This window comes from Candoia aspera, chromosome 5, assembly GCF_035149785.1.
Source record: "Candoia aspera isolate rCanAsp1 chromosome 5, rCanAsp1.hap2, whole genome shotgun sequence".
Taxonomy (NCBI): domain Eukaryota; kingdom Metazoa; phylum Chordata; class Lepidosauria; order Squamata; family Boidae; genus Candoia; species Candoia aspera.
The window spans coordinates 58,400,079-58,416,236 of NC_086157.1; the positions used below are offsets into that span (position 1 = coordinate 58,400,079).

At 40.2% G+C, this 16,158-nt stretch overlaps 1 protein-coding gene across 5 annotated transcripts in view; it reads right to left on the reverse strand.

Moving 5' to 3' along the window:
• The window catches only part of PDE9A (phosphodiesterase 9A), a 61,134-nt gene extending 46,788 nt beyond the window's left edge, over positions 1-14,346 (reverse strand). For 2 of the 5 annotated variants that reach the window (XM_063305311.1, XM_063305310.1), the window contains exon 1: positions 2,502-2,598. In XM_063305311.1, coding sequence (XP_063161381.1) covers positions 2,502-2,517 — 16 coding nt within the window. In that variant the 5' untranslated portion in view covers positions 2,518-2,598. Of the gene's footprint in view, positions 1-2,226; positions 2,479-2,501; positions 2,599-14,271 lie in introns of those variants that run through there. The other 3 variants (XM_063305313.1, XM_063305309.1, XM_063305312.1) reach the window with 3 other exon arrangements.
• Positions 14,347-16,158: the final 1,812 nt, after the last annotated feature.

Below are 16,158 nucleotides of genomic sequence, written 5' to 3' on the forward strand. Positions count from 1 at the left end.
TTTTGACAGCTCTCCTGGTAAAAAAACGGAAAGCCGGGGGGGGGGCACTATTCGGACAGGGGGCAGTATGTCATGAGTGCCGTTGAGCTGAAGACATCAGCGCAATGGCACACATGACAATAACGAGGAAACAGGGGAAGGGGCTCAAGATAAGCAGCCATCAACTCACAAAGAAGAAAGAAGAAGATACAAAGGCTAAGCGGATCGCGAGGCACACCCAAGCTGTTAGCGCTAGCGCAACGGAGATCGCCCAGCTGACAGCAATCACCGGATGAATAAGGAAACCGATGATGGGCGATCCCGGAGCGCCAGCGGGGCCTCGCAACCCCTCACCTACCGGCAAGACACAATGTTGGACAAAGGGGGGGTGACGTAACCCTGAGTGAGGGGGCGCTGACCGGCGCGGGGTATTTAAACCCCGCACCGGCGCGCTCCTGTCACTCTCAGCTTTTTTCTACAACTGGCACTACGCGATGAATAAACCAGAGCCTGCTTCAACTGAACCAGTGTCTGTGTATTACTCGGCGGTAGGCAGTGCATGACAGCTTTTTACCCAGGCACTAGGACAGAATGGGGATATCTGGAGCTGGTTGTGGGGCATCCCAAGGGGATGATTGAGGTGCCAGGTTTTTGTTTTATTTTATGGTTTTATGGTTTTATGGTTTATGATTTTATAATTATTGCTTTTATTGTTGTGAGCTGCCCAGAGTTGTGTTTAAGATGGGCAGCCATACAAATCTTTTAAATAAATAAATCTTATTGAAATCTGCCTAAAAGACAATCTGGCCCTATATATCTACCCAACATTAGTTGGTACTACAGAAAATCTAAGTTTATTCCTTTTTTTTTTTTTTTTGGTCTTGCAAGCTTTTTTTTCCTTTTTAATTTTTTAAGCTTAATTTTTTATTTTTTTATTTTTCAAGATATTGAAAATCTAAGTTTATTCCTAAAGTGGAGAAAAGTAATAAACTAGATTTCCATTGTACTATACGAAAGTTTGGATTATTTCTGAATCCCTGTAGTGCCAATTGATCTTGTATTTAAGGTGTTGCATGTGGAAGAGGTGTTTCAGGTTCTTTTGTGCATTCTCTCATCAGTGTCTGAGGAAGCAAGAAAGGTCACAGACCAGAGGAGTAGGTAAGCTGTCTCCAAGATGACCTGGGAAACTAAGAGAAACTGCTGGACCCAGAAATTTCTAGTAAAAATCCTACTGTTTCTGAATATCGTTCATAGATGACTAAAGACTCCCTCAAGTCAAACTCATTTCCTGGTGATTTAACAGACACATCCATGGTTTACCACTGCCTTTTTAGGGGATGCTCTTTTCAATTTCCCAATCTAGCCTACAGCTCTGGGATTCCAACTGTTTCCTTTAGAAAATGTGGCATCTGTCATAAAACAATTCAATTTGCAATGTTAACAGTTATGTTGCATGAATTTAATATAAAGACAGAATTAACAGCTATATGTATGTGTTTGCACATGCATGTGAGCATTGCTTTTAAACAGTAGGATTCAGAGTGCAGTGTCCTTATATAAAGACAAAATTTACACCCATCTGCACATGTGATGCATAAATATATGTGTTTTAGAATTTCTGCAGGTTTGGAGCCCTTAAAACGTAATGGTGAATAAAATCACCTTCAGATTAACTGATGTATAGTATGGATCAGTACCAATACACACAAGCTATATTTAGCAACACACTTTCTATAGAAAGCTACCATTTTAAATAATTGTAATATTTAAACCTACTATCAAGTGAAGCAAGAAGGGCTATTCTGCAGAAACTGTTGAAATCAATAAATACTTAAATGCTTATATGAATGAGGAGTTAAACCTATCAAAAATGCATTCAAGATGATGTGCTTTAAAGCATGCATTTAATCCAAACTTATTTTCCTAGAGTATATAATATAGTATATGATTATCTTCCTGTGTGAGCATTTTTGCAAAGATTCTTCTGTGATGATGAACTTAAAAAGGAAATAATCACAGAAAGTTTTAAGCCAAAGCAGAGCATCAAAGTAGATTCATCTAGTACAAGAGCTTTGTTATTTACTGTATTTCAGTAAAGCAAACAAAACAATAAACAGCAAGATTAGCTGAAGCGAATAGCTTTCATGTATTCAAAAAGAAGGCAGCTTCTGTTGGAAATCCAAGAACTGAACCAGAACAAGAAGTGCTTTTAATTAAAAGTAGTATAAAAGATTTCTTTCTGCTTACCATCCACCAGACACAGAACGATATATACGGCCAAACCAAGAATAAATTGTGTATCCCAGATTCACTGCCTCTCAGAATTTGGCACGGGCTGAAGCTTACATGAGAGTGACAAAATCCTATAAAAACAATCCAGTAGAAAGAAAGAAAAAAAGGGGGGAGGGAGAAATCCGTGCCCTAGATATTGTACTTTCCGTCCCTCTTATTTTCTAAATCCATGTGCAAAGCTTAAACATATCTACTCACAAGTTACATGCATTGAATTAAATGAGACTTACTCCTAGGTGAGTACATGCAGCCTTAGTCCTAGGACATTCTAATCCAGGGAACAGCCAGCTACAGCCTGATGTTTATAGATGTAATAAAAGAGCGAAGACATATGTTTTTATAACCCAACAGCGCAGTAAAGATATACAGCTAGCAGTTCCTCTTGCGTTAAAGAGACAAAGGTCTCTTTTCCTGAATCCACATTAACCATTTATGCAATTCCAGGGTCCCATATCAGTTACTGTGGAACGGGAACAAATTTTTCAGCAATTTCAACTACTTAACTAAATTTGGAAGATGTTTTACAAACTTGGCCTCAGTCTCACAACTGTTTGGAGACATCTACGTATTGCCAAGTTTTCCTCTTCTTTTTCCTGGCAGGCTTCCTGTGTAGCCTTCAGGGAATATGTAGTAGGTGAAGATTTCCACATCACTGCCTGCTGGGGGACTGTTGGGCCACTGTTTCTCTGCTATTAAACCCACAGGAGCAATGCCATAAAAGGTTGGCAGTTTCAGTAAAGAAGGGTGTTAGTTTCTCCCAACTCATAGCTGGAAAATGTACTGTGATTAGACAAAAGACCCATAATAGTAGATATATGATCAGAATCCAGAATGTCAACATTCAGGTCAACTCTCTAGTCTTTTTCCTACTGACCCTCTCCCACCTCCATGTTATGTTCCATGCTGTAAAACCCATAAGTACTTGGGGAGGGGGAGGAAAGGGGAGGGGGAGGAAAGGGGAGGGAGGACTCTGTTGGCAGATTGCTAGGAAAGCCTTTGGCCCAGGAGAGATCAGAAAAGTCACACATCAGGCATTTCTATAAAAATAATTTTATTTACAGAAAGCAAAACATATTTAAAAGCTTCTGCATTCTTACAGGCTCTCAGTGAGAGCAGCTTGACTCTCTACATGCCTACACAGAAGGGAAACTGAAACTAAAACAAGTCCAGGCAAGTTCTTCCCCCCAGGTGCAAAAATTAACAACCAAAAGGAGACAATTAAATTCAACCTCTTCACCCGGCCAAAATGATTAGTTACCATAGTAACCTTAATCTGTAGTAGAAAACATTAACACTCCCCTTTTTATATTACAGAATAAGATGCAAACCAATTTGCTTTGTTAACTCTTTGTGTCTTGGTACAGCAAGAGGTTTGGTTAAAATATCAGCAATCATGTCTTTTGATTCACAATATTTCAATATTATTTCTCCTTTGCTTATCATATCTTCGATATATTGATATCTAATATCGATATGTTTTGTCCTATTTTTGTGGGTTTCAGATTTTGCCATAGCAATGCAAGCTTGATTATCCTCATAAACAGTTATAGGCTGGTTCACTTCCATGCCTATGTCTTTTAACAAATGTTTAAACCATATAACCTCATTACAGGTTTGTGTTAGAGAATAAAACTCTGCTTCTGCAGTGGAAAGAGCAACAAGTGTCTGTTTTCTAGAATGCCAGCCTAAGCTAGATCCAGCAAATTGAATTAAAATCCCAGAAGCGGATTTCCTATCACTGACATCTGCTCCCCAGTCAGAATAGGCAAAAGCCTGCAATTTCTTGGTTCCAGAGGCATTTAGCTTCAGGCAATAATTCTTTGTTCCTTGCAAATACCTCATTAATGTCTTCAATGCTGCTTTTCCAGTAGATGTAGGCTTTTCTGTCTACTTAAAATGGCCACAGAATTTGAGATATCTGGGCGAGAATGATTTGCAATGTACAGTAAACTTCCAATTGCAGATCTATATTTCTCTGCCTCAGTTGAGTTTCTCCTATATCTTTCTGAAAATCTGTTATCATCGGAGTAGAGACTGGTTTACAGTCTTGCATATTAAAATCCTCTAGGAGCTTCTGAATTTTACTACGTTGGTTTAACAGAAAGCTACCATCCTTCTCCCTGTGTATTTCCAAACCTAGGTAATTTGTTACAATTCCAAGGCTTTTTAATATGAAATGGCTTTTCATGCAGGCTTCAAAATCAAGCCATTGTTTTTCTGTTGGTGTGAACAGAAGCAAATCATCAACATAAATGCACAGATACATACGGCCTTGTTCGTCTTACTTCATATATCCACATGGATCTGCTGTTCCTTTTTCAAAACCAAAATTCTGCAGTTTTTCATCTAATTTTTGGTTCCAGGATCTAGCAGCTTGTTTTAACCCATAGACTGACTTCTGCAGTTCACAGACTAGATTCTCCCCTTTTTCATAGCCAGGGGGTTGCTGCATGTATGATTTGTGGTCTAAATCACCATAGAGAAATGCAGTTTGAATGTCATAGTGGTGAACTGACTGAATTTTGACTCCTATCACTTTCCTGAGAAGCATCTGTCTCATCAGACATCTTCAGTTTGCTTTTCTGTTTTAATGTCCTCATCAGGCAAAAAATCACCATCAGCAAGTCCTTGCTGTTCTCTTGTAGTGGTCAGATCAACTGGAGAGCTAGAGTTTAGTCTCCCCCAGTTTTGTTCCGCAAAAGAAGCGCTTTTGCTAATTATTAATTTCTCTCCCATTATGAACCTGTAGCTCCTTTGGCTTTGTTCATAGCCAACAAAGATGGCTTTCTTTGTTGTGGGGCCTCCTTTCCTTCTCTGTTGTTTTGGAATATGAACCCAAGCAGTGCTACCAAACACTCTAAGATGGTTTACCTTTGGTTTCACACCATAAAACAAATGGCATGGAGTGTCCTGAATCACAGAGTTATACAATCTGTTTTGTACATAACAGGCAGTAGATATTGCCTCTCCCCAATACTTAAAAGATAAATAGGAATCTTTAAGCATGCATTCCATCGCATTTTGCAAGGTTCTGCCCTTTCTTTCAGCAACACCATTTTGCTGAGGGGTGTAAGGGTTAGAAAGAATTTGTTCTATCCCCTTTTCCACTAGGAACCTTTTGAATTTGTGAGAAAGGTACTCTCCTCCTCTATCACAGTGGAGTGCAGATACAGGCCTAGGGAATTTTCCATTTGCCCATGTCACAAAACCTTTAAATGTCTCAAATGCCTCATCTTTATGTTTTAAGATGTAGATAAATGTGTATCTTGAGAAATCATCAATGATGGTCATTGCATACCTTGCTTGTCCAAGACTTGGAGCAAAAGGACCAATAATGTCAGAGTGTACAATTTCCAGAGGTCTGGTTGTAACTCTGTCACTGTGCTTACTCACAGGAGCTTTTAGTGTTTTGCATTCTTTGCAAACTACACAAAGTATCTGTCACAGGGTTTTATCTTTAGGTCAGCACACAGCTGTGGCATTTGTGCTATATACTTGAAATTAGCATGACCAAATCTCCTGTGCATCAGGTGTACACATTGGTCATGATATGGAGTGTTGTCAACTGCAGCCTTGCAGCTTGGCTTCCTTGCATTTTGCACAATGTACAAGGAGTCTTTTAATATACCAGTAGCACACAATTTTCCATTTTTACGTATCTCACAACCATTTTTCTTAAATGTTATGATATACCCTGTTGCAGCCAATTGTGCCACAGATAAAAGGTTTGATTGTAAATTTGGCACATACAACACACCTTTTACAGTTTCTCCCAAGCAGGATAAATACAAGTCACCTTGTCCCATAATTTTGGTCACAGACCCATCAGCCGAAGATACACTCTGTCTTTCAGTTTTAGACAGTGACACAAAAGAGCTTTTACAATTACATAAATGACAATTGGCCCCAGAATCTAACACCCATACATCAGAATTACCCTTCTCAGCAACCTGTGTAATTTGGGTTGTCTGAAGAGCCTTCTTCTGTGTTGACCTTGTGTTCTTCTTCTCTGTCTTTCTACTCTTGGGTCTCAAGACACAGTCTTTCTGTGAATGTCCAGCTGAACCACAGGTGAAGCATCGCTGGCTGGCTAGCGCTGTGGCCTCAGCTTCCTTTCCCTTCTTTCCCCTTGTTTTCTGGTATTGCAGCTTTCCAGAAGAGATGGGGGGGGGGTCTTTCCTCTCTCTTCTCCCACTCAGAGAGTAAGCGCTGTGTAACATACGATGGGGTGAGGTCTGCCTCCAGGGTACAAATCAGCATGTCCCACGTTTCATTCAGTGAGGACAGGAGGATATAGGATTTTGTAAGAGGTGTAAATTCCATTCCTCTCTCCTGCAACTCAACAAACAGCTGCTGAATATAATGCAGGTGCTCAGGAAGGCTATCTCCTTCTGCAAGGTAGGCTTTGTACAGCTTTTTTGTCAGGGTAACTTTACTCCCTGCTGTTGCCTTTATATACAAGTCTCTCAAAGCTTCTCAAAGTTGCTTTGCAGACTGCATACCTTGCACATGGACTAGCTGATTGTCCTCAACTCCCAGGATAATGGTGGCTCTAGCCCACTCATCCTGTCTCAGCCATTCAGCACTGGGATTTTGGGGGGTTTGCTCACCAATTGGCAGCCAAAGATTCTCTCTGCGAAGATACATCTTCATCTTTAGGGCCCAATTCAAATAGTTGGTTTCTGATAGGCGTTCCAGAGGTATTGTTGAGGGCTGGGAGGTAGCCATGGCTTCTTCCTTCTTTTGCAAGTCACCTCAGCTGGCTTCTTTGTCCTGTAGACCGGCAGTTGCTGGAAAATCTCCAGGTGGCTCCAAAGAAAATCTTCACAGGTCTTTGCTACCTGCCTTTAAATTGTGCATGAGGTGTGGAGCTGATCTCTCTATTCTCTCTGGGTTTTACTGGGCTTACTGGGCCCATAACCTGTTGGCAGATTGCTAGGAAAGCCTTTGGCCCAGGAGAGATCAGAAAAGTCACACACCAGGTATTTCTGTAAAAATAATTTTATTTACAGAAAGCAAAACATATTTAAAAGCTTCTGCATTCTTACAGGCTCTCAGTGAGAGCAGCTTGGCTCTCTACATGCCTACACAGAAGGGAAACTGAAACTAAAACAAGTCCAGGCAAGTTCTTCCCCCCAGGTGCAAAAATTAACAACCAAAAAGGAGACAATTAAATTCAACCTCTTCACCCGACCAAAATGATTAGTTACCATAGTAACCTTAATCTGTAGTAGAAAACATTAACAGACTCTACTTTTTGGCTATGCTTCCAACCAATAGCCATGCATCTGTAGGCTGTGCTTGTTTGTTTGCTTTAGCCAGCTTTTCTATCTGCAAGAATGCCACAATTTGAATCACTCCAGTAATTCTCTCTATTGGATATATGTTTAAATGCTCCTCTGCACTGGGGATAGGTCAAAATTAGAAAGAAAAAAAATCAGTTTTTTCTTGCTCACTCCTTTTTTGAGAAGCAGAGATCAAGGCCACCAACTCTTACTTAGCCTGGAGAAAGCACTGTAGCCCAGCACTTATTCTCCAGCTAATTTCACAGTCTGATCTCATCAGAGAACCCAATCTAAACAATTTCACAAGCCCTTAGTTAGTTTCATAGTGCCAATAGAAAACCCCTGTCTCGATTTCCCTTGTTTACAGATTAAGATGCATTTCCCTTTAACAGGATATCACAAGTAAAATTGATACTATAATAAGCAACTCATACTTGACAATGAACAGAGCCCATGATTACCAAACTCCATCCCCAGAGTCAATGGGGAAAAATGGAATTTTGACAATAAAATAGAGTCAATATGATAGCTTGAAGTATGCACTGAGGCAGTTGTTACATAATGGAATAAAATGTCCATAGCCTAGCCTGTTATCCAGACATGAATAAAATTATCCATGCAATCCAGTAATTTGTTCCCACAGTGACCTTCAAAATTCCTATGAGAAACCAGAAGCAGAACATGAGTTCAGTAGTACCCTGCTGCTTATGTTACCCAGCAACTAGTATTCGAAGGGATACAGCTCCTGAGAACTGGTGGCAATATATTACAGCTTCCGTATATGTGGTTGAAAACCCAAATGACCTCTAGATCATGGTAATGAGGAATAAGTCCTCTCACACTGTATTGCCATCTAGTGATTGTCTGGATATTTGCATCTCAGATATAATGTGTCACTATCATAACAAGTAACCATTGCTAGCCCCAGTTCTCCATGAATTTGTTTAATGGTTAATTGCCCCTTTAAAGCCATCCATGTTGGCAACCATCCCTATATCCTGTAGAAATTATCCCACAATGTAATTATTATGCTCAATGAAAGAAGACTTTCATTTATCTGTCCTTAAGCTCCTACAATTCAGCATTTTTGGATGTGCCTGAGTTCTACAACTAGATGAGAATAAAACTTACTGTTGCCCTGAGAATTTCACAGTGAAAACTGTGGTGTGTGTGTGTGTTAGAATCTGGCTATCAAATCTGAGCTGAAAAGACCCAGATGACTACTGGATGGCAGTGAAGGATTTGAATTGTCTATGTCTCTTTGAATCCATCTAGTGGCTGACCAGATTTTTGCAGCTCAGGTATGATAGTAAAGGTAAAGGTAAAGGTTTCCCTTGACGTAAAGTCCAGTCGTGTCCGACTCTAGGGGGCGGTGCTCATCTCCGTTTCTAAGCCTTGGAGCCGGCGTTGTCATAGACACTTCCGGGTCATGTGGCCAGCATGACGACTCGGAACGCCGTTACCTTCCCGCCGAAGCGGTACCTATTGATCTACTCACATTTGCATGTTTTCGAACTGCTAGGTGAGCAGGAGCTGGGACGAGCAACGGGAGCTCACCCCGCCGCGCGGTTTCGAACCGCCGACCTTCCGATTGACAGCTCAGCGGTTTAACCCGCAGCGCCACCGCGTCCCTTCAGGTATGATAGCCCTGGGTATTAATGTGTGTGCATATAAGCACGTCTTTCCATACACATTAAAAAAAAATCCTTGGACATAGTTTGGCTGCTGCATTAAGTAGAACTGAAAACAGTTTGCGGTTATTCTGTTTGAGGTTCTGCAGAGCTTGTGGATAAGCTATTTTCCCACTGATGGGAACTCTTGCCTCATCTCGTCTCCTGGTTTCTGGGCTCAAGCTAGCCTCCTCCTACAAAGATTAAGTCGCTATAGCATCTTGCAACAAACACAATTAATGCAACAAAAGGGATAATTTTTATGTGTGATCAAGTCATTGTTGACTCTTAGCAGCTACACAGATAGATTTTCTCCATTGTTATCTGTCCCCAGCCTGGTCCTTTATATCTTCCAATGGTACCCCGATTGCCACTGAAACTGAATCCATCCACCTTGCTGCTGGTCATCCTCTTCTTCTCTTTCCTTCCACCTTTCCCAGCACTAGAGCCTTCTCCAGACAGCTAGGTCTTCATATAACGTGTCTGAAGTAGGATAATTTCAGCCTGGTCATTTGTGCCTTGAATGAGAATGCTGGGTTGATTTGTTCAATGTTCCATTGGTTTGTTTTCTTGGCTGTGCACTGTATTCTCAAGAGTCTTCTCCAACATCAAAGTTCAAAAGCATCAATACTCTATCTTGCTTCTTTGAACTCCAACTTTTGCTTTGATAGAGTGTCATAGGAAATACCATGGCTTGCACAATTCTGATCTTTGTAGCTATAGATACATCATGGTATTTGAATAACTTTTTCAAAGCCTTCATGGCAGCCTTGTCAGTTTTACAGCTTCTTAGAGAAGTCTCTCTCTCTCTCTTCTCTTGGAATTAAAAATATGGATGGGAAAGAGCACAAACTGAATCTGTTCTTTGCCCTCTTCTGTTGAACAATTAAAAGGAAGAACAGAATGGCTCATACTATTCTTAGCACCTTGAAGTCAGTGCAGTGAAAATGACCACAAGCTGGCTTCAACTTGCCTGTAAGGGATTGGGGGATGGCAACTGTGGTTTCAAACTCAAGGTGAATGCATTTATTAGTGATTGGTAGGTGTAATTGGTGTCAGATTCACCTAGTGAATAAATGAGGCTCACATTTCAGTGTCATCTCTTTTGAGGGGAAACAAAGACTAAGGATGGTAATGATAAAGGAGTACCTGTTCAGCAAAAACAAGGCTGCAAGTGACCTATGCTGAAAATGATTGTGAAACTGAAGAAAACAGGTGTTATTTGGAACGATACATTGTTAATAAAAATACATTGTTGGCAAAAATGTGTCCATAACCCAATGTGATGCTAATTCTGTTCCATGGACCAATGTACCATACTTGTCTATGAACCTACCTAAGTCAAAACTGCTTTTCAGACAGAAACAGGCCTTCAACATTCCCATGATCGTATATTTTTGTCAGCCCTTCGAGGTAGACTAGACTTGAACACCAAAGTTATGCATGCTAAAACTACTCTTATTATGGAGTTACAGTAACAGAATCTTGCAACTCTGAATGTGCCTCCCCCCTACCTGCCTTTATCCTAAAGAGAACTGGGGAGGGACAAATCTGAGAAATTTTCTCAAATTACATTCCTGTTTGGACTCTGATTTCTCTTATCTGACCATTGCCTTGGCTGTGGCTCTTCCTCCTGTTCCTCAAATTTATTCTCATAGCCCATTACCGTTTTTCATACATATTATTTTCCATATATAATATACAATATGTAGTTCAGATCTCTGAACTCAGAAAGAGATTCCAACCTTGAATTGGTACGCTAAAGAACACCAATGGACAGATACTAACCAATTCAAAAGGAGATCAAACTAAGATGGAAGGTGTATACTGAAATACTGTACAGTAGAGGTGTCAACATCCAGGATACCTTAGAAAGTGTTCCCCACTTACAAGAACCTCTAGTATTAGTAGGTTACCAAGTCAGAAGGCTACAGAAACTGATGGAATACCCACTGAAATATGGCAAGCAACAGAAGAAGAATCAGTAAAAGCTCTAACCAAGTTTTGCCTGCAAATCTGGAGAACAACAAACTGACCAAAAGATTGGAAGAGGTCAATCTACATTCCAATACCAAAAAAAGCAAACTTAAGAGAGTGGGCAAACTATCACACAATATCCTTCATTTCACATGCTAGCAAAATAATGCTTAGGATCATCCAATGCAGATTACAGTCCCACATGGAAAAAAGAGATGCCAGATGTTCAAGTTGACTTTAGAAAAATCCAAGAAACATGAGACATTATTGCTGATGCACACTAGATAACTGAGAAAGCCAAAGAATGCCAAAAAAAAAAAAAAGTCACTGTAGGCTTCATGGATTATAGAAAGGCCTTTACTGTGTTGATCACATCAAGCTGTGGAAAGTAGAAGGAAAGAGAAGAAGAGGATGACCAGTAGCAAGGTGGATAGACTCAGTTACAGTGGCGATAAATGCACCGTTGGAAGAAAGACCAGGTTAGAGACAGAACATCATGGAAAAAATCCATGTGATCACCAAGAGTCGACTCCAACCTGATGGCATATAATCAATCAATCAACCAATCAATGAATATATTTCCAGACGACAGCCCGATCAGATTGTACATGAATCACACACTATATCCTGTATGAATGGAAAGTAGTGGATAGTCAGATGCATTACAGTACTTCAAAACTTCCATGCAGACATATTCCCTCATGTTATTCCAGGAAAAGCCATTGTGGTCCTTCTGAGTTTTGGGGAAGGGCAGAAAAAACACTTGTCTGGGAGATTTGCTTTTGTTTTGTACATGTTAATGAGTTCCTGGGATGTGATCTTGTTTAAGAGCCATAACCCCAAGATAGCATCCCTCAAATTGGTGTTTTCCAGATGTGTTGGGAATTTCCAAGAAATCTGTGAATTCTTTTCTCCTCTGGAAGAAATTTGAACAGTGAATTCTCTTTTGCAGATTGAATGCTGGAAGGAAGGAAGGAAGGAAGGAAGGGAGGGAGGGAGGGAGGGAGGAAGGAAGGAAGGAAGGAAGGAAGGAAGGAAGGAAGGAAGGAAGGAAGGAAGGAAGGAAGGATTCTCTGCCTGTCATTATTGGAAATACATCAGCCCGTGAAAAAGGTAATTTTCTCTAGATAAGAAGATTCTAGGTGTAACCATACAGGAAACTCTCATATCCCAGAGACATAGGTGAATTGTGAGGGAAAACAGCTTAAAAATGTACTGGAAGTCAGTGAGTCTGCTGCAAAGGATGGGTTGCCTGACCCATGTAAAACGGCCCGCTGCATTCTGAACTTTCATCTGATGTTTCCAAAGATAACCCATACAGTGCATTGCTGCAGTGGTTGGAGTGGTTAAAGCATTCTTATCCCACATAGTTGTGGAAATATTTATGGAAAAATGATAGTCCTGTTGCACCCACAATCTTTCATAACAGAACAATCCACTGACAGCAAGCAGTAATTTTCCATGTATAATTCCTTGTTATCGGTACCATCCCATCTGTGGCCCAGTAAGAGGGAAAGTGGATGTTTTTATAACCTTTTGGTTTAGTGAAAATTTATGACCAACTAAGATAGTGTGCAAAGCATTACTAGGGAGAACAAGTAGTGATACTGTTAGGCAATCCCTTGTGCGCAAGTAACATGCAGTCCCAAAGTATTTGTTTAGGCCACCCTTTGGACTAAGAACTATCCTATTCATTGTTTCCTGAAGATGACAATTGGCACATGGTTTTCAGGCAAACCCTTTCCCTAATTCTGCTTATTAAACCATGCACCCAAGATTTCACCACTGTTGGGGAACCAAAGTTGGATGGGTTTTTTTTTCCCCTATAAAATGTCAAGATTTAGTATGTCACATTTTCAAAAGTAGAGTGGCTTTTTGGGGGGTGGGGTTGCTGTTGTTTTGCAAACCTGGGGATTAGAAATGGAAACAGGATTCTTTTCTCCACCTTTCAGTATCTTGAGAGAAATGCAGAAAGCTTCTTAGGCTGCTCACTAATAGATAGCAGCTGCAGGGTGAAACCCAGCTTTTCCCTCTGGCTGCCTTGGACTTCATCACTCTTTTTGTGTGTGCTGTGCACTCAGCAAGGTCCCTAGCCTTACGTCAGTGGGAGCCCTTCCCAGAATGAGTACATGATATTCAACAGGGACTCATGCTGTGGATGCAACACCTGCAGTGTGGGAACAAAGTAGTTTACTTGACCTCTTTCTCTTAAGGTCACATTATCTCAGCCTTCAGATTTGGCCAGCAAACCAGTGGATGCAAATGCAGCAAAGAAAAGCCTATCTTGCTGTTCATGAATACAGACTGCTAGAAACAGAGCAGGATATATATAAAAACAGAGTTTATTCCTGCCTGGATTGCTTTTAATTCCCTGCTCCTTCACTTTAAAAGATTAAGGAAAAGCATGGGTGGGTGGAGGAACCCTAAGGCATTGGAGAACTGTTACTAACATCAGAGAATACCTTGCTAGATGGCATGCAGTGGCTTCCTGCCTGCGTGCACAGATTTGTCATACCAAAATGCCAGGAAAGATCACAATAAACATTTAAAGAGCACTATGCAGATATTTATGACCATGAAAAATCAGACCACATAGTCTTCCTGAACTGTCTTACATGAATCAATAGGACTGTATTGTGCATAAATATCAGGAAGAAAAATATATGCCAGACTTCTACTCCTATTTTGTTTTCCATATTTATACGGTTGTAATGGCAGTTTCCTCTGCTCAGGGCGATCAGTTGGAGAGGAAGACCAGATTGGGTTTGGTTCTTTTGTTTTCTGTTTAGAGTTGTTTGGGAAAGGGAATCTAGACAAGTGTTATCTTTGGCACAAATGAGACAACCCTTGCTGAAATGCCCTTTTTTGAACAATTTCTCAATTGGGGATCAGAAACGTGAAGTCTTAGGGCCATTTAATTTCGTAAGGCCCTCGGCCTAATTTCTAGACATCTCTGTCAGAGATCAAGTCAAACGAAGCAATTTCTCTCTTTCCTTCAGGGAAAGAGAGCATGAAAAGAAAGGGGGAAGGTAAGGAGAATCAGAGAAATAATAGGTATTTCCACTCACATGTTGATGTATGGCCCACAGCTGTTGTTTCACCTTTGACAGTGTGTTTAGCAGCAGAGGTGTGGTAAGTATTGTGTAGCAGGACTACAATTCAGTGTGCTTTATCTTCTTCTACTTCTCCCTCTCCCTTCCCAATAAAGTAAGGTAATTCAGACGTTCCCACCCACATGTAAAATGCTTATCACTTTGAAAGACAGAGCAAGATTCCGAATAGTGATACTGAATGTGGAGCCATAGAAGACTTAGGACATTTAGGAGTTATTTAGATATAAATCTTTAGCTACTTTCAGCATGAATGTTTGTAAATAAAACACAATATGTATCCCATGATGTCTCTTCAAAGGAAACTGGACCATGGAAGTGCTGGAACATTTGAATCCTTCCCCCCAGTTAGAGAACTGCACATTAACAATATTTGCTTGAATCCATCCTGAAGTATCCTTGAACTACCCTCAATTCATCTTGGAACTGGCTCAAGCACTTTTTATTTTTCTTGAAAAATTCTAGGGAAAAAACTCATCTATTCTCTCAAGAGCACTCTCCTAGCTAAGAGTGTTGACAAACATATAAGTAGTGTTCCATGTGCATTGTAATAAATTGTCCCAGGGAAGCATAACATCCCAGCACTAGACATCTAAACATCCAACAGCCCTCTCTCCTCCCCAAAACATCTGGGAACAAAAGAGGGGTTAGATCTGGAAGCAAGCAATGACAAGATCCATCAGCAAGAATCATTTGGGAGCATGACTCAATTAGATGACTTAGCCACCCAGCAAAAGGCAGTATAGCAAGGTGATTTGCCCAGACAATTCACAGCAATCAATGAAAGTTTAATTAAGGATACAGGATTTCTGTCAGTGACAATTTTACAGCCACAATCAGCAAAGAACAAAATGAAACAATTCTTGATTTTTTTTCCCCCTTCAGCAGCACAGCTGTGACTACACTCAGGTCTTTTTAGGCCAAAACAATAGGAAGAAGGTCTGCTGCCAGCAGAACACTCTCTTCTTTAATCCAAGTATACTATGTCACAATATAATTAAGCAATATAGTCTTAGTGTCACATTACAAATTGGCATAAAAGTGATAGGGCATATCTTTAATATTCAGCAAACTCTGTGCGATTCTTTTGAAGCCATATTTACCAACCTAATAAATTGGCTTGTATCTTATATGAATCTCATCCTAGGGCAGCTGTATAAATCTAAGCTGATCCAACATTCTTAGTCATGTCCCTGGAGATCACTTGTCTTTTATTTTGTTCCTGACAATAACTTAACAACTTTACATTCCAGCTCTAAGTACCTTTTATCGTAGGTCTTTAAAGAACAAATTTGCATAAGGAGAAAGGATCAGGTCATACTTCTGAGCTGATTAGATGTAGAAAAATCCAACAACAGGGAAGCAAGTCTGTTATCTACAACTGATGCTATTGGGTGTGTATTTTGCCATTGAATGGGCATTTTTTGTTCCAGTTAGAACAATTCTTCTGAATCCTTTTTGAACCAGTTCCCATTCAATTTTATAAAAAAGAATTTATTTTTTCCAACAAATTCTTTTAAAAGAGAAGCAAATATGAGAAATTCATATGAAGGAAGTTCAACATTCTTGCGCTTAGGAGGTTGCAATAATTTCTCCAGAGATCTGCATCTTCCTGGTCCCCCATCCTTCAATTTAATTCCAAGGGAAGGCATAATGAAGGCACTCCTCTTCCCAAGAGGCTGTATTAGCAGTAATAGTGCTGCTGGCCTACTATTGTTTTCTTGAGCAATTGAGATTTTTTTTTTCTCTAGACAAATTTCCAAACATAAGTGTTTTTGTACTTGGGTTCAAGATATAGAGTGATAATTTCTGTTCATACTACAAGGCTTTTTTTTTTTTTTTTTT